The following is a 24,869-nucleotide window of genomic DNA, read 5'->3' as shown; positions in this document are numbered from 1 at the left end:
GAAAAATAATAAAAGTACGAAAGAGATAATGCAGCACACCTGCTATATCCAAGCTAGCATCTGTCAGCAGTTGAAGCATAAAATTCTCTCGAGACGTAGCTGCAGCAGCTTCAGCAACGGCGGAGTCCTTTTCAGCTATGGCATCCCGAGCTTGTTGAAGTGCAATTTTCTCCCTCTCAGAGGATTTCCGAGATTGTTCCATGAGCATAAGTGATTGTTTCTTCGTGGATTGCAGCTGTTGCCGAAGTTCTTCCAAATCCTGTGCTGAGTTCTTACTCGAAGAATCTTCAATAAAACCGATAGCGACAGGTATTTTCTTCGAGTGAGAGGAAGTGGGTAAAACATCGGAAGGACGAGGAGTTGCAGAATAGTTGTCAAAAATCAACTGAAAATAAAAGATTTCCAATATCAATCATCCAGCAAATATAGATTTCGATTCAACATTAAAGTATGTACATCGCTATGACAAAAGAAAGGTCACTACTGGAGTACTGAAGTAGTTGTCGCCAAAATTACTAAGGCGACAGCATCAAAAGATAGAACTAAGAAAAAAGAGGACAAGGTGGTCTACTTGACCTCCGGCTTGGATGCGCTTGGAGCAGGTGCTGGTTTAACACCAAGGAAAGAAAGGATTGGTCTTGCAGAAGGCTTGGCAGCTCTAATTAGAGATTGCCATTTCTTCGTCTCCATCTCCCCTATGTCGCCAACCTTGGCCCAGTCGACGTTTTGCTGACTATCAGCAATCAGCGCGACGGTGCCTTCAACGCCAATCTTCAGACCTTCTTGGCGAAGTTTTAGCCCAAGATCTTCGGGCCCGTTGAAGGTTTTGGCGAGCTCCACAAAAGTATTGGGGACCTCTTTCTTCGGAAATAAGTAGGGGAAAAGCTTCAGCAGGCTAGCTTCAGCGTTTTCAAGACCGTCGCGCGCTTCATCCCCATGAATCTCGACAAGGGTCAGCGCGTCGAGAAGCTCGTCGCCTTCAGGACCTTCAACCTCATATTCTTGATGAGTTCTCCCTACAAATAAACAAAGAGTCACATGAAAATAAAGAATGCAGGGGAAACGCGAAGTAATCCAAGGAAAAGCAAGGATTCAAGAACTTACTGATAAAACGTCGAGTCTGCGACTCCAAGCGGGAAAGTATCTCTGCCTCTCGAGCTGATTGCCGAGCTATGTTATTACTCAAGGAAGTTTCAGCGTCATGAAGCCTCTTTCGAAGATCTTCGATGGCGGCAGCTTCCTTTTCAGCTTTCTTGCGAGCTTCTTCGCTCTGCTCCAACTTGACAGCAAGAGCGTCCGCACGCTTGTTGGTTTCCGCAAGATCTCCTGGAAAAATCACGACAGTTAAATATTATGATAAAATCATGGTACACATGCATCAAAGGAAAAGAAAAATAGTACCTTCGAGCTTCTTGGTATAGTCACGATACCCGACAAATTGGGTACCAAGACGAATAAACTCCTTCATCAGAGGCTGAAGAAACGACCAAGGAAGAAAAAGAAGTCAATATAGCCAATATAAATTCGACAACACTTAGCACAAAACAAAACGAAGATAGAAGTATTGAAAGATTCGAGACTTACATCATCCAATGAAGGTGTCGAGGAACCACCAGGGAATTAGATAGGTTCCTTGGATGGTTCGATCCTCGCTCTCTTTGATGGAGAGGCTCGGGGGCTCTCAACTGGCGGCGGTTGCACGATGTCCTGTTGGGGAGGAGAGGTTTCATCCCCATCATGTTGAGCTTCCGACACAATCAAAGTACGCGATGTACTCGTTCGTGCAACGGCGTCAACAGTTTGTTCTTCTTCCTCGTCATCACTATAATAAAATGGCGACTGTATAAGAAGCAAGATAGACAAGAAACATCAAAACAGGAAAAGAAAAGAGTAAAGAGTAACTTACGAGCTGACGAGGGCATCAGTATATGGATTAAAAGCTGCCTTTTTATATGAAGGCTCAGCTTCTTCGGCTTTGGAAGTGCCGGAATCTTTAACTTCATCTCTCTTCCTCTTCGAAGCGTGAGGAAGAGAGTGTGTCGAGGCAGTGGCGTCTGACTCGGCGGAAGCCGCAGATTTGTGAGAACCCGCGATTTCAGTGGCAGGGCGCGCGGTGCTTTGGTTGTCATCGTTGACAACGACACGGTCTTGAACTTCTCCACCTTCAGGCAGAGGAGGAAGAGAAGCAAGGACGAGGTGGCCCTGAGGAAAGAAAGAGTGTTGATAAAAAGGCGTTAACAAAATAGTAATCGACAACATAACAAAACTCGAATAAGCAATACAGCTATTAAAAGGAAATTACCTCGGGAAGGGGTTTGGCGCTACTATATGGCGCAACACGGCAAGAAGTGGGAATTGAATCCTTCTTGTTGAGCGATGAGATTTTGCGGATAAGCTTTTCAAAATCTTTCAAAGGAAGATCTTTTGAGAGCCTATCGACATCTTCTTCACCAGCGTACTTCCAGAAGGGGTTTTTGCGAGCATGGAGAGGCTGCACTCTAGTCCTAAGGAAATAGGCGGTAATCTCAATACCCGAAAGTTCTTTGCCGCGGGTGTTCTGTAGCTCATGAATGCGAGTCATCAGCGCCTCTGTCGCCAATTTCTCAGCCTCGGTAGCTTCAGCATCCCAGGAACGGCGGCGAAGGATTTTAGCTTCTCCGTCAAAAGGGGCAATATTTTCTTCCACTGGATTGGAGCTTTCCTCATGGATGTACATCCATTTTTTCCGCCAACCTTGGACGGAGTCGGGAAATTTGACGTCGAAATAATCGACGTCAGAACGAACACAGATAACAACGCCGCCAATGTTGTAGGCGACGTTGTGGTGGCTATTAGGGCGGATACAAAAGATGCGTTTCCACAGAGCCCAATTGCAAGCATGTGCCTAGGTCACAAGAGATGACATACCAGGGAACGAGTAAAGTGTACTTGTCGGAAACGAGGTTGAACTAGGTATGGAGATACCGATGATCGAACCTCGGACAAGTAAAGTATCGCGTGACAAAGGGAATCGGTATCGTATGTAAATGGTTCAATCGATCACTAAGTTATCGTTGAATGTGTGGGAGCCATTATGGATCTCCAGGTCCCGCTATTGGTTATTGGTCAGAGAGGAGTCTCGACCATGTCCGCATAGTTCACGAACCGTAGGGTGACGCGCTTAAGGTTCGATGTCGCATAAGTAGATTCAGAATATGAGATGGATACCGAAGTTTGTTCAGAGTCTCGGATGGGATCCAAGACATCAAGAGGAGGTCCAGAATGGTCCAGAGAATAAGATTCACATATGGGAAGTCATTTTCAGGGTTACCGGAAAAGTTCAGGATTTTTCGGTATTGTACCGGAGGTTCTAGAAGGTTTCGGAGGGTACCATAGTGGGGCCCACCTATCCCGGACGACCAACATGGACCGGAGGGGGTCACATAGGCCCACATGGGCCAGGCACACCAGCCCCCCAAGGCCCATGCGGCTGGATCAAGTGGATAAGATCAAATCCCTTGAAAATAGGGACTTAACTTGGGGGGGAAGTTGCCCCCCTTGTTTTGGCCGACCCAAAGGCTTGGAGGAGGGGCCAAGGCAGCCCCCCACGCCTATATAAGAGGGAGGGGAGGGCTGGGGCGCAGCACATCATTTCCCCAAGCCCTAGCCGCCCCTCTCTCCCTCCTCCTTCCTGCGCAGGCTTGGCGAAGCCCTGCAGGAATTTCTCCTCCACCTCCACCACCACGCCGTCGTGCTGCTGGGATTCCGAGGGGATCTACCACACCTCCGCTGCCCGCTGGAACGGGGAGAGGACGGGCTTCATCGACACTGTACGCACGACCGAGTACGGAAGTGCTGCCGAATTGCAGCACTTGACGATCGACTACATCAACAACGAGATCTAATCTCGTAGGCTTTGGAATCTTCGAGGGTTAGTCTCACATACATCTCGTTGCTTCGATCTTGATAGATTAGATCTTGCCTCTTCCTAGATTGGATCTTGGTTTTGTTCTTATTCGCGGTAGGAAAATTTTTGTTTTCCATGCAACGAACCCATCAGATATGGAATATGGTATGGAGTTTGAATGTTGTTCGGAGTCTCAGATGTGATCCAGGACATCACGAGGAGGTTCGGAATGGTCCGGAGAATAAGATTCATATAGGAAATCATTTTCTGGGGTTCGAAAAAAGTTCGGTGTTTTGACCAAAGCTTCTAGAAGGTTCTAGAAAGATCAGAAGGGTTCGGAATATTATAGAAGGTTTCGGAAGTGTACAGGACAACCCGGGCTGTCTAAGGAAGTCCAGAGGGTCCCATAATAGGTGTATCCACGTTTTTCTTAAGTGTTAAGGAGTTTCCCATAAGGCAAATTCGGATTTGGCAAAAGAGTCCTAGTTCTAGTAGGTTTCGGCTGATAGAAACCTACCTGGACTCTCCCAAACTTTGGGGCAGGTCTTGGACGACCCAAGGGCCTTTTCCACCTATAAAAGGAAGGCAAGGGGAGCCCCAAGGGCTACACAAATCGCAGCCCAAGCCCCCTCTCCCTAAACCCTAGCCTCCCCTTCCTCCTCCTCCCTCTTGCACGGCTACGGCGAAGCCCTGCAGGATTTCTCCACCACCACCTCCACCATGCCATCGTGCTGCCGGGATTCCGAGCAGGATCTACTACTTCTGCTGCCAGCCAGAACAGGGAGAAGAACGTCGTCATCAACACCGTACGTGTGACCAAGTGCGGAGGTGCTGCCCGATTGCAGCACTAGAGGGATCTTCTTCTCGCTCTTGAGAGCGGCAAGTGATCACTACTAGGAAAAGGCCTAGCCGTAAGATGGGTGTTAGTGGCGCACCAGAAGGGCAGTGCGCCACTACTACTTAGCAGTGGCGCACCGGAAAGTGGTGGGCCACTATTAAAAATGTAGTAGTGGCGCACCTCTTCTGTGGTGCGCCACCACTAAGTTTGACCATGGGTTTGACCCAGCCTTATACATAGCAATGGCGCACCATGTAGAGGTGCGCCACCTATTTTATGTAGCAGTGGCGCACCTCTACATGGTGCGCCATTGCTATGTAAAGGGGATGATGGACATGTTTGGGCATCACTTAGTAGTGGCGCACCATGCTTGGTGCGCCACTGCTAAGTGGTGCCTAAAAATTTCCACCCCCCCCCCCCCCCGTGGATCGCAATCGCCTTTTCGGGTTTGGAAAAAATAAAAGAAATAGATAGAAATTTCAAAAAATAAAATCCTTGGAGATGCCCATGTAATATGTCATCTAGGTTTAGTGAAATTTTAAAAAAATGAATTTTGATATATTATGCAGAATGGCGTCATCTTTCGGTAAAACGGGTTTTCTGGTTGCATACGACCTCCGATGAAAAACTTTTTTATATCTAAATCTATCTACGCGAAATTTCCTATTCGAATTCAACGGCCTACGGCCGTTTGGACAAAAAATGGATTCCTCAATTGGAAAACAGAAACAGGACTTTTTTCAGGTTTTAGATTTTGGGCAAAAAATAGAAAAAAATAGCGGTGGCGCACCCATGCCTTGGTGCGCCACTGCTAAGCTTCCCGCCCACGAATTTCAAAATGGGAGGAGCCGGCCACTTAACCCCCTCCTCCCTCCTCCCTCCTCCTCCACATATTCTCCTGCTTCCATTCTCCTCTCCTCCTCCTGCTCTCCTCCTCTCCTCTCCTCCTTTCACTCCGGCGACCTCCTCCTCTCCTCTCCTCCTTTCACTCCGGCGACCTCCTCCTCTCCTCTCCTCCTTTCACTCCGGCGACATCCTCCACTATGTCGAGCTCCGGTGACCTTACTTTCCGGCGAGCTCCTCCACTATGGTGACCTCCGGTGACCTTACTCTCCGACGACCCTCCGGCGACCCTCTAGCCTCCATTACCTCTGGCCTTCGTCCTCTTGTTCATCCTCTCCTACATCTCCTCACCTCTCTTCACCTCTCCTACGTCCCTCATCCATCATCACCGGCGGCTAGGCTAAGAAAAATGAGAATGAACATTGCACAAATAATTCTAGCAACAAGAACGAGAAAAATAACGAGCCAAAAAAATCGAAACAAAATGTGCCAGATCTAGATCCAGATCCAGATCCCGATCCAGATCCAGATCTAGAAATTTCAAATTTTAGTAGTGGCGCACATTTTTTCTATCCAGTGGCGCACCTCAGACGTTTAGGAGTGGCGCACCATGAAGCTAGTAGTGGCGCACTACCTGGTGCGCCACTGCTAAGCCAAATAGCAATGGCGCACCACTAGTGCGCCACTACTAAAAGTTAGCAGTGGCGTGATAGCAGTGGCGCACCACTAGTGCGCCACTGATGGGTAAAAGTGGTGCGCCACTGATTGCTCTTTTCCTAGTAGTGGATCGACTACATCAACCACGAGTCGAACCTTGTTAACGCTTAGCGATCTACAAGGGTATGTAGATCTGATCTCGTTGCTACCATCTAGTAGATTAGATCTTGGCTTTTCTCCTGGATTGGATCTTGGTTTGTTCATTATGGCGATAGGATTTTTTTTGTTTTCTATGCTAGGAACACTACACTATGTTGCACGGTACCAGAGAATCGAAACGTAGTCAATGGGGAGGCGAGAAGCACGTGGTTTGGGCTGGAGCTCAATGGTTCGAAGATATGGGTGGAACTCGGCATCAGGGTATGATTGATATATCTACATGGGGCCTGAGGTGGTGTAGGTTAGCTACCTAGTAGATCTTGTCCAAGATTGAGAATGCTCGACACAGTGATAGCGGTAAAGCATGTGGTAAGAACGAGACACAACAACATGCCAATGCATTGGAGGTCAGACAGGCAGTCTGACAAGTGTGCAAGGGTAATGAAGCAGTGTTGCCTAAAAGATTGATGCACTAGCCAATTCAACCAAAAGTCCAAACTGATGGAGAGAGACTACGTAGTGTATTTATATTTAACACTCCCCCTCACGTCTAGGCTATTGTAGTCCTTAGAGTAGGGTTGGTGTAGTCGCAGAATCTTTTTTCTTTCTATTTTTAATACTGCGTGAGCAGGGTCTTGAACTTGAGTATCGATTTTAATTTGTCGATTAGGTCTATCGGGATTGACATCAAGTGATGACCATGAGTCAGCCATGGAAAAGCTGAGAAAGTGTCTTGGAAAGTTTGAGATGTCGAAAGCTTGGAGAGAAAATGGCCGTATATTTTGTAATGTTCCGTTCATGGAAAAGTGCAGGTGACGGGCTGCAGAAGGAGGCGGAGTGTTGTAGTTGTGGGACATGAAGAAGACTATCTGGAAGGATGAGACGACTGCGAATTTGACTCAGGTGATCACAGGGTGGCGGTGAAATTCCTTCAAATTGGTAGCATCCTCACGCAGATTAGTGCGATGTGTGATAATGTTGAACGGGAAGAAGGGACTACATTTACAGGTGGAGGCATGTGGAGTCTGGGAGTAGCAGCGGAGTTCTCAAGTCCGGAGTACATTTAAGGACTCTTGGACGAACTCAAGGTGGTGGAGAAAGTTTGTGTCAAATATTAATGTACGAGTTGGGTTACGATCTGACTTGTCTTGTATTGTGGATAGAAACGAGTAATACTAGAGTCGGACTTTTATAGACTAAGCCTCCTATATAATGTAAGGGATGCTATACAATGTAACTTATGATGATTTGATAGCAGCACGCGTGCAAAGGGAGCCGGCGGTTTGTGCCGGCGACCACGGCTCCCCCGACATATGTTGCAACGTCTTCAATAGCATGCTCGGTGCAACGGTATCAATGAGAAGGAGTGTTCCAATTCACTGAAATACGTAAACAAATCTCGGTGTCGTCATCTGATTGTTTGTCCTCGGTAGATCTGGAGGTGCAAACGACGGTAAGATACACTGGCTGTCCGTAGCACTCGGCATATGCGTTGTCAGACTTGCCTCAATCCGTTAGTATATAAATATCAGAGAGAGAAGATGTACTGTATCTCCATTCATAGGTCTTCTCCACATACACACCAACCAAAAGAAAAACCAATGGAGACGACGGTGCTGAGCTTGGCCAAGTCTGTGCTGAATGGAGCCGTGGCTAAGGCGACATCTGTCATCACGGAGGAGGTGGCCTTGCAGCTTGGCGTCCGGAGAGATGTTGCCTTCATCAACGATGAGTTTGAGATGATGCGAACTTTCCTGCTGGCGGCTGACGAGGAGCGGGGCGAGAAGAAGGTTGTTCGGACATGGGTGAAGCAAGTACGAGATCTTGGCTACGACGTGGAGGACTGCCTCCAGGACTTCTCGCTTCATCTAGAGAAACCATCTTGGTGGCGGTTCCCTTGCACCATACGGAAGCGCCGCAGTATTGCCAATGAGATTATAGATCTGAGAGCCAGAGTGGAGGACGTCAGCCATAGGAATCTGCGTTACCGCCTCATCGAAGATCCCAGCTCAAAGCCAACCACAGCTGCTGACAGGTACTTGTCCAGCACTGCTGCAGTATTTGGCATTGACGGAGCAAGACGTGCTGCGAAGCTGGAAAATGAAAAGGTGGACCTTGTTGACCTGATCACCAAGGATGATGAAGATCTTAGGGTTATCACGGTGTGGGGAACAAGCAATGATCTTGGAAAGATGTCGACCATCAGGAAGGCTTATGAGGATCCCAAGGTAACCAAAAAGTTCAGATGCCGTGCTTGGGTAAAGTTGGTAAATCCTTTCGATCCAGACGAGTTCCTGCGGAGCCTTGTGAGGCAGTTCTATGGGAATTCTAATCTGATTGGAACTCCAAAACAAGGAAGAACTATGGGGGTTCACATCTCCAAGAGCATGGCAGCAGAATGCGACATGGAGAATGAGTTTGATAAGCATGTCAACGAGAACCAATACATGATTGTCATTGAGGACCTGTCAACCATATCAGAGTGGGATTGGATCAAACTGTACTTGCCCGACACGAAGAAGGGGAGTAGAATTTTAGTGTCAACGCAACAAATAGAACTTGCAAGTTTGTGCGTTGGTCAGCCAAATCAAGTATCGGAGCTCAAACAGTTCTCGTCAGATCAGTCCCTTTACATCTTCTTCCACAAGGAGGTAACAGAAAGCATCTATTTAACATCTTATTTTCTTGTTATGGTTTTTTTATCTTCTTGATGGCTGAAATCAGATCACTGCATGTTCACTGTTTAAATGGAGCTAAAAATTAATGTCAAGTCAAGATTTTTTAGTAATCTTGTTAACATTGTCTAATCCAATCCAATAAGTAATGAAATCATTAGTTGATCCATTGTTGGCCTAACTAATATTATGCTCTGTTTCGCAACACTTTTTCATAATGTGGCGCTTTACATTGTTGTCCACTAAGTAAACCACAAGTGTAATTATCACAATGTGTTTTTTCTACTGCTATTTAAGGATGTCGAAAATTTTGTGTAGTTTTACTATATATAGCAGTGTACTTATATCCAATGCCATAGCTACATATATTCGTTTTCCTGCCTCCTCTGTCTATGTGCATGGTGGGCTTACAATAAATATTGTGAAAAGTAGTGCCGGAACCAATATAGGATACCATGTAAATTGAAGTTTAAATTGTAAGAAAACAATAAACATTCAAAATGGAATGGTTATGACCAAAGATACATTTGGGTAAATATTTAAAAGCATAAATCGAATAATAAAAATCGAAACAATTTACAACAGGATCCATGTACACATAATACGTTTAATTTGTTACACTAATGCAAAGTTGGAACTAGAAACCTGAATGAAAATTTATACAAAGTGACAACTTGAATAAATATCATAAACCACGACAACCAATTGTTCAGAAATATGTAACACTGAGGAACAACTTTTGAATTTTGTTCACACAACCACCAGTATTGAGGTAACTAGTAAAACATAATTGACCTCATTTCTCTCTTACGAAGTGCTTAAGCCCCATTCATTTAGTGTTATTCCATATCCCATATTGAAGTGGAAATGAGCTCCACATGTTATCATCTTGTTTCTCCTTTCCCTCTCCTACCACCCTTTGCTTACTTGGCGCCCACCTCCATATCCTCAAAATGCCATATCCCCTGTTCAATAACAGGATATTTGGTGTTGCTGGAGCTAGACCTCAAACTACTGTAAATACGAAAATTTATTTATTTAACAAAATATATCAAATATTTACTAACTTTTAGAGAAAAAAAGGTCATCAGGAAGCATTGTCAAATCGTAGTGGTAAATAGAACATGAAAACAAGTCTTAGTTCCTAGCTCTCATAATGTGTCCGTGTCATTTCCATTGAGTGTTAATTATATAGACAAGTTACATGCAATCCTACCTAATCCTGACCATATATATGGGAGATCAAAGTCTACATGATTCTCCTCGATTTAGGAGATTAGCAGTACATCACGATCCCATGATATATTGGTCTAACAGCTCAATTACGTCGGAATTTCCTATCGTGCATAGAGCTCCTTTTTTGTGGGTAGTGGATAGAGCTCTTGATTGTTATATATAGTGGATTCTAATTTACATAAATTGTTCATCGATATCTTTACTTGCAACGGGGTAGTGGTTAAGGAGTTTTTTATGAAAATGTACTGCATGTAAAAACTGTATAATATATAGTAATAACTCATAGGCAAGGCATCAAAAACATAATAAATTCCTATTATTTCTAATTGAAATAAATGAATATAAGTCTTGAGTTATTTTATGATTAGATGTTTTTTGTGTATTTATGCTTTAACAATTTACTTATATTTCAATGCATGCTTATCCAGTTGTGTTACATCATTAATTCCTACTTTTCTATTATTTCACCAAAGTCTTGTGCCCAAATAAAATTTGTGTTCATGGATCAATATTCCAATGTCAAATTTGAAGATTTGGAATGAACAACAATATGAAAGGAAGATAATCCAAGGATCTGGACTAAAACAAGTGCTAATCAGTCTTTTGACAGAACTAAAACCAACTGGACAGAAATAAAACACAATACAACCAAAATAGAGACATGCAAATTAAATCCTTTAGAACTCATTTAAAAAACATAGCTAACATGCTAACACAAGAAAGCTGCATTATTCTTGGCGAAGATGCTGACATCACCGGGGCTGGCATCACCCATTCAGTGCTACAAACAAGTGAAGTATGGAAAATGAATGAATTATCAAAGCGCCTATTTTAGTATTACCTGAACATGCTCTATGCCCAATATTAGGTGTTTGCCAACCAAAAACATTCCATCAATTTACCTGAAAAACATTCCATTATTTTTCATGCGGAAGTATAAGATGGAGGAAGCCAAGATAATAAAGTGACCAATATGGTATATGCACTCGAAGACTAATGTTATGTCTTTACTTCTCTGCAAGGTGATGTTTCTTGGTAGTAGTAATAGGTGGCAGCCTGGAATGGTGGGAGGCTCATATCTATATAATAAAAGGATAACCACAATGATATTTATCAAAAAAAGATCCAAGATAATTTTTATAACTAGTAAGTGCTGCTGCGTCGACAATGAATGCGTCCTGCTTGGAGCATATGTTAAGCTAAAGTACACAATCCGTATTGGCACCATCCTTTCCACCATGCATGTCAAAGACATAAAGAGCGACGAAGGAAAAAAACTTACCCTACGTTGACATACTGCTTTCATGAGTTATGCAGATGCAACATGATGAAATTGGAGAACAAATATCATTAGATGAATTATAAATTTTGAGTAGATAACATTTCTTAGTAAAAAACAGGGAAACTAAGAAGGGGTACCTACACCATAACATGGAACACCTTTATCACACACTGATGGGTAATGAAATAGCCAATGATCTTCACTAGCTCAGCAAATAAAATGCGGGGTTCTACTTTAGGGATGAGGTTAATGTAACGCCTAACAAACTAAAATACCCAATGGAAAAAACAACTAGAATTTCAGTTTATTAGTGAGAAATACGAAATGCAACTTTTAGTTTTATCTGCTAACATGAAACCGACCTTCCTTACACAAGTAAGATTGTTCCTGTAAGATCGAAGAAATTAACAACCATTTGGAAAATCACCTAATAAATGTAAAGCTGTTTCATAAGCTCCAAAATTTAACATTCATTGAGTACTTCTATCACTGTCCCGAGATATAATTGGTGCAACAAGAGTAGGTGATTGATTAATTGATGATCCCCCGATCCATAATAAGTATCGAGTATAAAAGTTGTACTAACTTAGTACTAAATCTCCGACACATATCATGGATCAGAGGGAGTACTATACTACAAATATGGAACTAATTATGTACTGGACATTTTGCAGGGTAATGATCCGACTGAGACGTCACTTGATGCCCAAAGGGACCGGAATGTGGCGGCTCATGAGACAATTACAAAATTAATTTCTCAAGACCGCAAGACACGTGAAGTAATATCCGTTTGGGGAACAGATATTACTCAGAGAACGGCCCTCGTAAAAAGCATTTACGAGAACCAAGTGCTTGACCGCAAGTTTCAGAGGCGTGCTTGGATCACTATCCAACAACATCCTATTGATCATGATGTTCTCCTTAAGAGCTTAATTCGCGAGCTGGATGGAGAAAACCTAGAAGCCGTAGCTGAAGAATTGTTTGAAGAGTTAGCCAGGCTTCTGAAAGGACAGATGTACCTAATTGTTCTTGACAACATATCAACCAGCATTGAGTGGGACTCAATAGTATCATATTTTCCGACAGAAGAGTGTAGAAGCAGGATCATAGTCACCACAGCTGATGAAAGTGTTGCCAAGCACTGTTCAGAGAAACACGAGAACACTCACGAGCTCCAAGTTCAAGAAGGTGGTATAGAGGCTGACTCAAACAAAAATAAGGTAGACACTCCATATAGAGTCACGTCTCTCTCGTTTAATTAATAGATAACACCTAGTTAAACTCCCACTAGCATTGAAGTGTTGCCATTCTAGCATTGAACTGTGAATCTGCGATGTGCCTGAGAAATTTCATGCATGTATATTCCATATTTTAAGATGAACTCGAGTAATGGACAAATAATAGATGGACGTGGAGTCCGACTGGTGCATACGTACTAACTGTCACCATTCATTTTCTCAGGAGTTCAAAGATATTGGACTTCATTCCAGTTTCACCGAGTCGGATTTAGAGTCAAACTCAATTCTGGAGAGTGCCAAAGATAACGGAGCAACATTGGAAGAACCTGAGCTTATCGGACGAGAGGAGGAGAAATCTCGCATCGTGAAAATGTTACTTGTTCCGGATGGTGGCAATCCACCCGTTTCAAAAAAAAAAGATGGTGACAATCCATATCGTGTAACCTCCGTGTGGGGAATGGGTGGGGTCGGGAAAACTACACTTGTCGAAAGCATCTATCATTGCCCTAAGATCATTGAAGAGTTTCCAAGACGTCTTTGGGCCACTTTATTGCAACCTTTCAATCCTGACGAGTTCAAGAGCGGACTTGCTTTGCAGTTACAAGACCGTTCTCAAATACCAAATATACTTTACAGACTGAAAAGAGGCAGCACCCAGAGTTACTCCAAAGTGGGAATTGCTTTACTGGAAAATATCACGGAGAAGCTCCTTATTGTCGTTGATGGTATATCATCGGTAGCTGAATGGGACATGGTCATGACATGTCTGCCTAAAAAGGCGACCAGTGGGAGCCAGATCATACTCACCACCAGCGAAGCAAGTGTCGCGGAACATTGTTCAGTGCCACGGGGAAATCACATCCATCTCCAAGGTTTACAATATGCGGATGCTTTCAAGTTATTCAAAACTAAGGTAAGTGCATCCTCATCGTGTGTCCCCTATTTTGAATTGATATCGATCGCATACTAATACTTGCATACTTGCTAGCTCTCTGAAATATTGCTTATCTCAAAATAATGTTTCTAAATTTTTGGTTCATGTAGTGCCAAAAAAAAACCCACCGTTCTGCAAATTCAGAGCATCCATCTAGTTATCAGTATACGTCCAAACTACGATTAGGATCATATTTTTGTATATTTCGATTTTTTTTTCAAATCCTGTTAGGGATGAGGTTAAGCGTGGGCCAGTGATGAATGGTTTTGTATTCTAGCGATTCTGCACACAACAGGGATGTGTGTAGTATTTGTCTCTGATAATGAAGTGATATATTAAATGCATATTACTAGAAATCACCTGGTAATATGTCTGCTAGTAATAAAAAAATTAGTATACATTGCGTCCTTGTTATCAAATCATATTTTATTCGGATCAAGGAGCATCGCTCCAGATTCTATTCATCATGAAACCAATAAAACAATTAAGGTTCATTAACTTATTACAAGCACTAGACAAGACAATCTCGTCCTAGCTACTGCCTCCGATAGACTCTGGTCTTGAAGTGCCTTTCCCCTCCGGCGTCGCCCCGCGAGGCGATGAGGAGAAAACCCTAGATCGCTCCCCCCCCCCCCTGCAAGAGGGTGTGGCGGGGCGAAGCCCGGTCAGCATCGGCGGTGGCGAGGCTTCTTCGTCCTCTCGCTCGGCGGGGTTGACGCGGGTCCACATCCCTGGGTTAGGGCGTGGCGCGGTCGCGGGTGCCACGACGGCAGTGCTCGGGCTCGACTTGGAGTGGTGGTGCCACGGCCGGCGTAGTGGTGGGACGCACTCGGCTCATCCGGACGCTGGATGTGGTCGTCCGTCTCTGAAGTGGCTGGTGGAGGCGGCGCCGTGGTGGTGGGTTGCTCGTACTTCTTATGCGGATAAAGGAGGAGAGGTCATGGCGGCAGGCTGATCCGCGTGAAAGCCGACAGCGATAAGCTACGGTTGTGCTCGTTGTGGGCCAAATCTAGGCCAGGCGGGCCTAGATCTGCCAGCGATGGCGCGGCGTGTCTTCCAGAAATGGCCATGGTGAGGAGACGATGGTGGCTCAAGACTGCGGAGACCGCGGGCTGGTGGGCGATAGACTAGTGCTGACGAGTCTCTCCCGTCGGGCATTGGTGAGGTGGAGGCAGCGGCTGTGAGTGTGCCGGCTGGATCTGGGATAGGCGGGCCTAGAACTCTGCTTTACGGGCCTTGTTGGGCTGGGCCTTGCGGCCATCTTGTCCATCAGCCAGCGGTCGACGTGTCCTACCACTTCCGTGCTTGAACCCGTGGGGCTTCTAGGCCATGGACCTCTGGAGTGGTGGTAGTGGGGTTCGGGAGAGACGCGGCGGTGCCTACGGTTGTCACCATTCCTTCTTGAAGGGCATCGAGGTTATCCCTTCTCCACCTCTCCCCGAGTACTGGGGAAAACCATAGGTCCAGTTCGCTGGTCCGGGCAGCATCATCGTGTTGATGTCACATCCCTTCTTGAGGGGGTTGCCTTGGTATTTGGTGATTCGGGGTGCTTGTGGCATGGTGGGACAATTTCAGAGGGTGCAGCTGTTGCGAGGTGCCATCGTTTCATCGGTCCGCCGTTGGCGTTCTTTGTATCTTTCTTTTTAGTTGGACATGTTTCCGTTGTTGCCCTAGCATTTCTTTGTTCGAATTTTTGTATGGTGTGATTGCTTTATTTATAAACGAAGCTAAAGCCTATTTCAAGAACCTACTGCCTCCGCCAGCAACCCAACAGCTAAAGGGGACCTAAACAACTGCAGAAACCAGAAGTCCAGAAGCTAAATCTTGTCCAAAACTAAATATTACTTTTTCAAACAATGTCACATTTGATATTTTATAAAGCTTGTCCAAAACAAACATGTTCATGGATATTATTTTTAGGCTAGAAAAATCCTCAAAATAGCACAATATATACTTCAAATTTCTAACACTTTATAAATCCTCTTTAAACAATAAAAGTATATCATCTGTGCTTTGTAAGATAGCTAGGCCTCCATCTTCCAAGTCACCCACCACACCCCTCAACAAACCATTTTCCAGAGCTCTTTTAGTCAAACCTAGTAAAACATCTAGTACTGGGCAACAATGGTAAGAGATCCCCTGCCTCAACCCTTTCTTGGTTTTTAAATAAGGGCTTATCTATCCATTTACCATAGCATCTACACTACCTCCACAAACAATCTATTCTATCCATAGCAGCTACACGAAATACATCTGAGTTCAGACAAATCTGCGACATCCTTTTTGGTATGGAGGGAGTACATTTCTAGAAAACCCATCATTCTAAATATACTAAAAAGAAAATTCCAATTTATCCTATCATAAGCTTTTCAAAATCTACTTCATGCATAACATGACTACTTTTTTTCTAGTCACTTCATGTGAAACTTCATGCAACACAATAACTCCAGTAAACTAAATCTAGCATTTATAAATGTTGTTCGTACATGAGCAACTATCTTATAAGCCACTACAATTGTTCTATTATTTGTAACTTTAGTTACCAGTTTGAAGATAACATTTAACAAGCATATCGGCCTAAACAACTATATCATATTTTCATCTCTACACTTTGGCAGTAAAGTTAAAATCGCATAAATTAAACTTGAAAATTTGTATCAACCATAAAAGGATTCATTTAAAAGATTCCATAAATATCCATGCAGTAAAGGCAAGATATATGTTGATAGAACCCGGCCGGCAACCCATTAGGGCCCACCCCTTTGTTATGTTTCATCTGGAAATAGCTGTTCTAATTTCCTCTAGATAAAATTCTTTTACCAAAAAACCCCTATACACACCGTCTAAAACACCATCTACAGGTAAATCAAAAGAGGTGTTTGTCAGCACCCGGATTTTTAAGTCCAGATGCCTATTATGCCATACATCGCAATCCCAGGAATATTGTTTTTGCGAGACATAATAGATTGATATCACAACACATCATTCATTACATACCATGATCGCCTTACAACAAGAGATCACATGATCCAGTCTTTACAACAAAAGGGATCTAAAGATCCAATTACAAAAATAGTTGATATATTGATCAACAAACACAACACATAGCGGAAGCGAAGTCGCGGTTGCGGTCCATCTGTTCCACAGGAAACTGTTGACATCAGGAGTAGTCCTAGTTGTCGTAGACGTCCTGCTGTCCTTCTTCCTGGTTCTGGTACTCCTCTTCATAGTCTGGCCATGAGTACTTTAAAGTACTCGCAAACTAATACTAGTGTAAGCACTTTCAACTATAGTAAAGGGGGTTCTAAGCTCTAGGTTCATTTGCAGAAAGTCAGTTTTATTTCATAAGCATTTAGTAAAAGATTCTTCATTTGCTAACTAACTCAAGTGGGAACATTAGTGTCATTCCCACAACTCTGTTGTGATTCAGGTCAAAGTCACCATTCACCTTTCAAGTTCAAGTCACGAGTCATATGTCACATTTTTGAAAATGGTCTGATGACGGAACAGTATGGCTTCTCCAATCGTCCGTAACCGTGGACACGGCTATTCGAATAGTTTTACACTCTGCAGAGGTCGCACACTTTTGCCACAACATTTGCAATAATCCGTCAGGGTTAACAGGCCCTGATTTATCACACTCCGTGTGCGGACTACCAACCATAACCTTTCACTTACATACCCTAGTATAGGCACCTCTCCCCATGAGCTTGGCCTCCCAGTGAAGACAAACCGTCAGCCTGGGAACTGCACAGGGCTTGGGCCGGACATTCACCTCATTTCACGTCATTTCACATCATTTCACTTTCAATGGAGACAGCCTCGGCATAACCCCTATGACGCTTGTTTAGGGGGAACCCATACTAAAGCACATAAATTTTCAGTTAAGTCCTTACCAATAATCAGGTATTGTGGGGGTACTTGTAAAATTGGAATGGTATCGCATCCGAACCCAACTATTAGTTTTTGTAAAGTTCACCATATCATTCACAAGTCATATTCACCTTCAAAATCTTTCAATAGAATGACTCATCATTCCAAGGTTTTCAAAGTCATTTCATTTCACATGTTCCCATCTAGAGTAGTCACTTTTCGTTTTTAGCACTAGCAACGAGTCATGAGGGGTGCTAATTTGCTTGTATTGCTCTAGGCTAAATTTGATACTCTTTTACTACTCTATATCTAGACCAAATGAATCATGAATCCAAAAGTAAACTTTGATAGACAAAACTCAAAAACTTGTAAGGTAAAAACTTGGGATAGGATCATTAAACATAAAGCATGATGTAGTGGTGCCTTGTTCTAGTAGAGCTTTGCACTTGGGTAACTTGCAAGAATATTAGCTTGCCTTGGTTGGAGAAGTGATCAAAGTTCTCTTCCTCATCTTCAAAGTAGACCTCCTCCTCTTGGTAGTCTCCGGTACTAGCGTCTATAAACGAATACGAGGATAACAATCACAAATAAATACTTAAGGCTAGACTAAGCACACAATTGGTTCACACAAGCTATTCTAGCATTACCATAATAGTATCATGGGGGTTGGCTTTGTTTTCTTCTTAAGAAAAATAATTTCCTCGCATTACAAATATTGATTAGGGTTTCTATTTAATTCTTTGAGAAATAATTTCCTCTCATTGAATCTTGTTAAGATTTAATCTCCTAAAATAATAATATATGAACCTAGGTAGACCAAGGTCAACACTTCATATTCATCATTTGGGAAAATGATTTAAATGAGGTGCTACACCTCATGCAATTTAATACTAACATGGGAGTGACTTAATGTCCCCAACTAATTCAATATGAGATTATATAGACCATGGTCACCATCTCATGTTGACTTACTTGAGACAAGATTTAAATGAGAAGTGTTTCATTTTATATGATTTAAATAAATAGTTTTGAACAATTTAAATACTACTATGGAAATGATTGAATATTCTCAAATAAGAACATATAGGGTCATGAAGACAAATGTCATCACCTCACCTTGAATTACTTGAGAAAGTGATTTAAATGAGATGCTACACCTCACAGATTTAAATTCCTAATTTTGAAAATAATTTAAATGGGCTAGTAATGACTACATAGCCATTATTTGATTCTAACCCATGATCATATGAAATAACTGTGTTATATTTTTACATATTAAGATAGACAATAAGAAATGTGATTTTTGAGAGTTGGAATCAACTCAAAAGCATTTTTGGTTGATTTTTAATAAATGTTTGAAGTTGCAAAAGGCCCTGCCTTGTTATTTTTATCACATTAATTCTACAATGAATCTAGGGTTGAGGCCAGTGTGGTTGTTTAGACAATTTTCTCAGCTTCCCAAATATATAAAATTTATTCAATTTGGCCCAGTAGATTTATTTCTATTTAAACTTGAAAATGGAACCACTAAGCAATTTAATCAAATTCGAAATTTCGAATTTAAACGGCTGGGCTTAGGCGGGATACGAAATGGGCCACAGAGAGGGCAAAAGGGTTGGGCCGGCCCAGTTAGCGCATCTCGCACGCACGGGCCAACTGACAACGGGGCCTACGTGTCAGCGACACTTAACAGCCGAAACAGTATGGTTTGATTTGGGCCGTAGGATTAGAGGGGCGATCGACGGACGAGGCGCGTCGTCGTCTCCGGCGAGAAGGGTTACGACCACGGCGAGGCTAGGGGGTGGGCGCGCTCACCGGCGGTCAGCGGTCGTCGGCGAGGGAGCAGGGTGAGGTTGTCGAGGGCGGCGGAGCGTTTGGTGCAAGTGGCATCGCCGGAGGTGGTCTCAATCAACGGCGCCCTTGCTGCGGTACTGCGGGACTCCGGCGAGAAATTGAGAGGCTACTGGCGGCAATGCGAAGGGGGACGTGGTCGAGGAAGCTCAGGAGGGAGGGGAACGCGAGGGTGTGAAGAAATTGTCTCGGGGCGGCCTGCTTTTATAGTGGCGAGTGGTGGCCGAGGGCGTGGAGCAGGTCGTCGTCGTCGACGCGTCTACAGGGAAGGAGAGGGGGGCGCTGATGCGGAGGCGTTGGCGATGTCATGGCGGTCCTGGGGAGCGTCCTTGTGCAGCAGGGGGAGGACGGAGTCGCTCGGGCGACGTCGTCGTCCTCGCGGTACTGGCGCGGCAGAGGTTGACGATGACGGCGTCTACAGTGAACTCGAGCTCGAGCACTCTTGTCTAGTGGGTAGGTGTGATGGAGGAGAGGTCACGTGCCAAGTCTTAGCGCCAATGGTGGACGGAGGCGACGGAACGGGCAGGTGGACTGGCGCATCCAGGGCCATGCCGGTGCGCGCTCTGGCGAGCCGGGGCGCGGTGACCACGTCACGTTCTGGTGTGTGTCGTGTTCCTTTTGACTTGGGATCATGTCTGGCGTGTTCAGCAGCGTGTGGTGAGGCTATGTGACATGAGCAGAGGGAGAGGAGAGGACCAGAGGCAGGTGATGACATTGTGGTGATCATGTGGCCGGCATGGTCATGGCATTGGGTGCTTTGTGCACTTTTCTTTGTCTCTGAGGGCTTGGCAAGGTTGAGTGGTGTGAGTCCAGGTTATTAGACATGGTGGCCAAGGTGAGAGGGGTCTATGGCATGCATATTTGATCAAAGCCAAAAGTGTGGGTGACATGTGCAATGTCCTCGATAGATCTTGGGCCATGGTGATCTGGCTAGGCTTGATGATGTCAAAGGGGAGTTGTTAGGGTACAAGGCACTATAGATGAGCCAAAGAGAGAGAGGGTGAGAGGTACATAGTTGTTTGAATAGTGGTTGTACCCTAATTTTACTCTATGTAACAATTGGATCACATGTAATGATCTCATTTGTGTTGGATTTTTGGCCAACTTTCTGGATGGATGGGTTCTAAATAATGTTTGGCATCAAATGGTGGCATTGGTTTGGGTTTTGGAATAGATTTGTGAATATTCTAAATATTTGGGTAATCTAGAATCTGTTTCAAAGTGGCATCTTGGCATGCTTATATTGGGAGTTTGACTTTGAACCAGCAAGGTTGACTTTGACCAAGTTGTTCACTTTCATGAGTTCTTTGATGAGGTGCAAAGACTTGAGAATATTTAGTTTAAAAATCTCTTAATACAAGAGCTCAAAGTGGGTATGTTGTTAAAAATGGCAGATTTGACCATTATCATATGTGAGCTAAATTTGTATTCCAAATTGATTTGATTTGAGTTTCTTTGATTCAAAAAGTGGTATTATATGTTTAGTAACATTATCCAACTATTGGCACAAGTCAAAATGGCCTATTTTAAAGATTTGCTAAATTGGCCATAAGCACATATGTGGTGCTATTTGCATTTTTCTTATTCTTCTATTTTGTTCCACTTGTTTCACTTGGGCATGGTCTAGGGTCCATTTAGGGTTAGATTAGGTTCAGTGCTGGTTTCAAACCATTTGGGCAAAGTATGTGGTCATAGGTCAAGATTTGTATGGCTATGGGCCACATATGCCTCTATGTATAATTTTATTTTCTTTTTGTTTCACATTGGATTTAGTTGGTAAGTGATAGGTTGAGTTTGTTGAGGTTTTGCAAACCATCTAAACAAGGTAGATCATGGCATAGTTGATTATTTGCAAAAATATAACCATAGGCTTACATAGGCCTTTTCTTTTTAATTTACTTTCTTTTTATTTTGTTTTATCTTGGATGGTGAAAAGGAGAGCAAGGTTTAGGGTTTTAGATCATTTCAAAATACTTCAACAAACAATCATGGCCATATCACAACATATAAGCATGATCACTATGTATCAAACTTAATTTAATAAAAAAATTGTTGGTTCTAAATTTTGGAAATAGGGAAATTCATTTTATTTGTTTTGAAATTTTTGGGATGTTACAGTGTTAATGTCACTAGCAGCAGGTACAAACAAAGACTTGCAAAAACTAGTTCCATAACGTAAAATGTTTCCATCCTCTTTTTTTTTTTGCGGGTAATGTTTCCATCCTCTTGAATAGGGAAAATACTATCCAATCATTGAGAAATACATCAGCTAAAACAGTTAGGTGGTAAGGAAAATAGGAGACATAGTAGGTGCGCGGGTGGGGAAGAAATTCCTCTATCATATGACTATACATCTATATATAAATTGATTGAGGTTATTTTATGTCCAATGGATAATTTTAGTTTAGTGTGACGTGTGCAGCAAGCGTTATTGTAAACATTAGTATTTTAAGTTTTCTAGGGTGGTAAAAAAAGAATATTGCTACATATGTGATTCGTTCAGAAGCACTAACTTAGATCGTACCGTAGATACCAAAGCTGGCGGATTTGGAAGCAGATCCTGAAATAATGGAGCAAGCAAAGCGTATTATAATAAAATGTGGTGGGATTCCACTTGCCATTGCCACTATAGGTGGATTCCTGGCCAGCAAGCCTGCAAGTACAATGGAGTGGAGAAAGTTGAATGATCATATTGGTGTGGAGTTAGAGATGAATTCCAGTCTTGAGAAAATTAACAAAATGATTATCTCCAGCTACAATGGGTTACCCTTTCACCTCAAGGCATGCTTTCTATATTTGTCTATTTTCCCTGAGGGCCACAACCTTCGCAGAAGGCGCTTAGTGCGGAGGTGGATTGCAGAGGGCTATTCCAGTGAAATGCTCAGCTTGGCAGCAGAACAAATTGGGGGAAAACACTTCACAGATCTTCTCAATCGTAGTATGATTCAACCATCAAAAGCGACAGGCAGTAACGGTGAGAAAGTTAACTTCTACCAAGTCAATAATCTCATGCGTGCAATTAGCATCTCCAAGACAGCAGAAGAAAAACTTGTTTGTACACTGGATGACTCTACCACCAATCTGAACCCCAGAGATAAAGTTCGGCATCTTGTAGTAAGCAGCAGATGTAGTAGAGACAAGAACAATGCATTGGTAAGAATGATGGACTTGTCCCGCATCAGATCACTGACAGTGTTTGGAGAATGGCGAAAACACCTCGTCTCAAGCAAGATGAGGTTACTCCGAGTATTGGATTTAGAGGACACAACAGGTCTAAGGGACAAGGACCTTGTACCAATTGGGAAGCTTCGCCATCTCAGGTTCCTGTCTCTACGAGGATCCCAAGGAATATTTCATCTTCCAAGATCGTTTGGTAAGCTACTGAACCTTGAGACACTGGATATCAGAGGTACTTTAGTGACCACACTTCCAGGAGCAATTTTGAAACTTCAAAAGCTAAGCTACCTTCGTGCTGGCTACATACCAAGAGATGAGGATGACCAATCCATAAATGTTGCGGACTTTATTGCAACCATTGTGGGTCTTTTACCAGAACTCTGCAGAAGCTACACAACCAAGAGATCTGTTGAGAAAGAGCTGGCAAGAGTTTTTAACAACTTTGGTCCCACCCTAGGCTTCATAGGAAGTGTTTTATTAAAAGGTCTGGATCCGCATGGAGTAAAAGTCCCAAAAAGGATCGGAAAAATGAAGATCCTGCACACACTGGGTGTTGTGAATGTTGCAAGGGGGAAGACTGTAATCAAAGAGCTCAAGGCACTTACAAAATTGCGCAAGTTAGGCGTGACAGGTATCAACAAGAAAAATGGTAAGGATTTCTGTTCTGCTGTCGAGGCTCTCAGCCACTTGGAATCATTGTCAGTGCGCTCAGAGGGCGAGCCTGGTTTAGAGGGTTGTTTGGATTACTTATCCTCACCCCCAAAAAATCTCCAGAGTGTGAAACTTTATGGCCATATTGCCAAATTGCCGACATGGATAAACCCTGAGAAACTGAGGAATCTATCCAAGCTGAGTTTGCGGAGCACCCGTCTGGAACATGATGGTGCATTGCAAAACCTTGAAAAGCTACCGAAGTTAGCCATCCTTTGCCTGTGGAGGGATTCATTTAAAGAATGCGCTGTGGAACAAGGCGCTGTGAAAGAAGGCGCCCTGGAAGAAGGCGCTCTGAAAGAAGACGCTCTGGAAGAAGGCGCCAAGAAAGAAGGCGCTCTGGAAGAAGGCGCTGTGAAGGAAGGCGCTCAGGAAGAACGTGCTCTGGAAGAAGACGCTCTGGAAAAAGGCCCTGTGAAAGAAGGTGCTCAGGAAGAAGGCGCTCTGAAAGAAGGCGCCAAGAAAGAAGGCGCTCTGAGTTTGAAATTTGGTCCAGGTACTTTCCCGCAACTCAACAGGCTGGAGATCGCTGACTTAGACCAACTTCAGTGGGTAGTATTTGAAAACACAGCAATGGCGGAGCTTGAAATACTACAGGTTGATAACTGCTTTGACTTCGACAAAGGTGGGTTTGTTGGAACAGAATTTCTCCGGAAGCTCAAGGAAGTTCGGGTCAGGGGTGGGTACGACGACGCATTCAAGAAAACACTGCAGGAGCAAGTTACCAAAACTCCTTTAATAATAATGGCCTGAGTGGCGTTCCTCTTATGCATCAGCTCTCACACAAACACACCTGGTGGCGTGGCAGGAGGATCCAGTTGCTACCTTCGAACGAAGGTGGGTTTTACATTTAAAAAACGAGGTCCTGTTGCTCACCCTCCGTCGTTTTCATTTATTGTACTCTCTGATGTGACCTCCTCTTTGTATGTTTCCATGCCACTAGAATTTGTGATCCTTCTGAATGACATACACTTATTTAATTTCTTTACACGTAGGCACTTTGCGTTTTAAATATGTAACATGCTCCTCACTTTGGTAGGACACCTCTAAGGCAGCTTTTCAAATATTACACACTTTGCCATTCCGAACCTACGGTACCTTTGGGAGTGTGTGCATGTTATGGTCGGTATCTCCTATTCCAGGAAGGAGCCCAAATAGTGGGCCAAATTAGGGGCTTAGCCCAGTTATACGTGGTCAGCCAGAGGTTCAGATTAGAGTCTAGTAGTATCCGTGCAGGATTGTCTTTGTTCTGCATCTAGTAGTTGTGTCCAATACGGACTCTGCTTTCCTTGTAATAGATGGGTCATCTCCTATATAAGGAGCAGTACCGTGTACTAGGAACGGAAGCAATAATCAATCTCATTGTTGCCGACTCCCAGAGGAGTCGGCCTTCTCCTCACGTGCCGCCCCAAACCCTAGCCGCCGCCTTCCCCCGTCCTCGCGACGGCGCCTTGTCGCCGGCGCCGCCTCTCTTTCTCTCGCTCGCAGCACTTCCACCCCTACAACCTA

The 24,869-nt window shown here is 43.7% G+C and overlaps 1 protein-coding gene across 1 annotated transcript; it reads left to right on the top strand.

Moving 5' to 3' along the window:
• Window positions 1–7,984: 7,984 nt before the first annotated feature.
• On the top strand, window positions 7,985–24,113 carry LOC139831511 (uncharacterized). Its single transcript, XM_071820805.1, has 4 exons — window positions 7,985–9,034; window positions 12,251–12,796; window positions 13,038–13,727; window positions 22,002–24,113. Exons 1-4 carry the CDS (start codon window positions 7,985–7,987, stop codon window positions 24,111–24,113), a joined length of 4,398 nt encoding a protein of 1,465 aa, XP_071676906.1.
• Window positions 24,114–24,869: the final 756 nt, after the last annotated feature.

The sequence above is a fragment of the Lolium perenne genome, chromosome 5 (genome assembly GCF_019359855.2).
Source record: "Lolium perenne isolate Kyuss_39 chromosome 5, Kyuss_2.0, whole genome shotgun sequence".
Lineage (NCBI taxonomy): Eukaryota > Viridiplantae > Streptophyta > Magnoliopsida > Poales > Poaceae > Lolium > Lolium perenne.
The sequence above is the reverse complement of the archived record's forward strand: the minus strand, read 5'-3'. Positions and strand labels throughout refer to the sequence as shown.

Bases quoted from the DNA above. Each gene is read 5' to 3' on its own strand.
- LOC139831511 (XM_071820805.1), top strand. From the start codon at position 7,985: ATGGAGACGACGGTGCTGAGCTTGGCCAAGTCTGTGCTGAATGGAGCC. The intron at 12,797-13,037 runs GTAGACACTCCA...TCATTTTCTCAG, and splicing joins CTGACTCAAACAAAAATAAG to GAGTTCAAAGATATTGGACT. The intron at 13,728-22,001 runs GTAAGTGCATCC...ATCGTACCGTAG, and splicing joins TCAAGTTATTCAAAACTAAG to ATACCAAAGCTGGCGGATTT.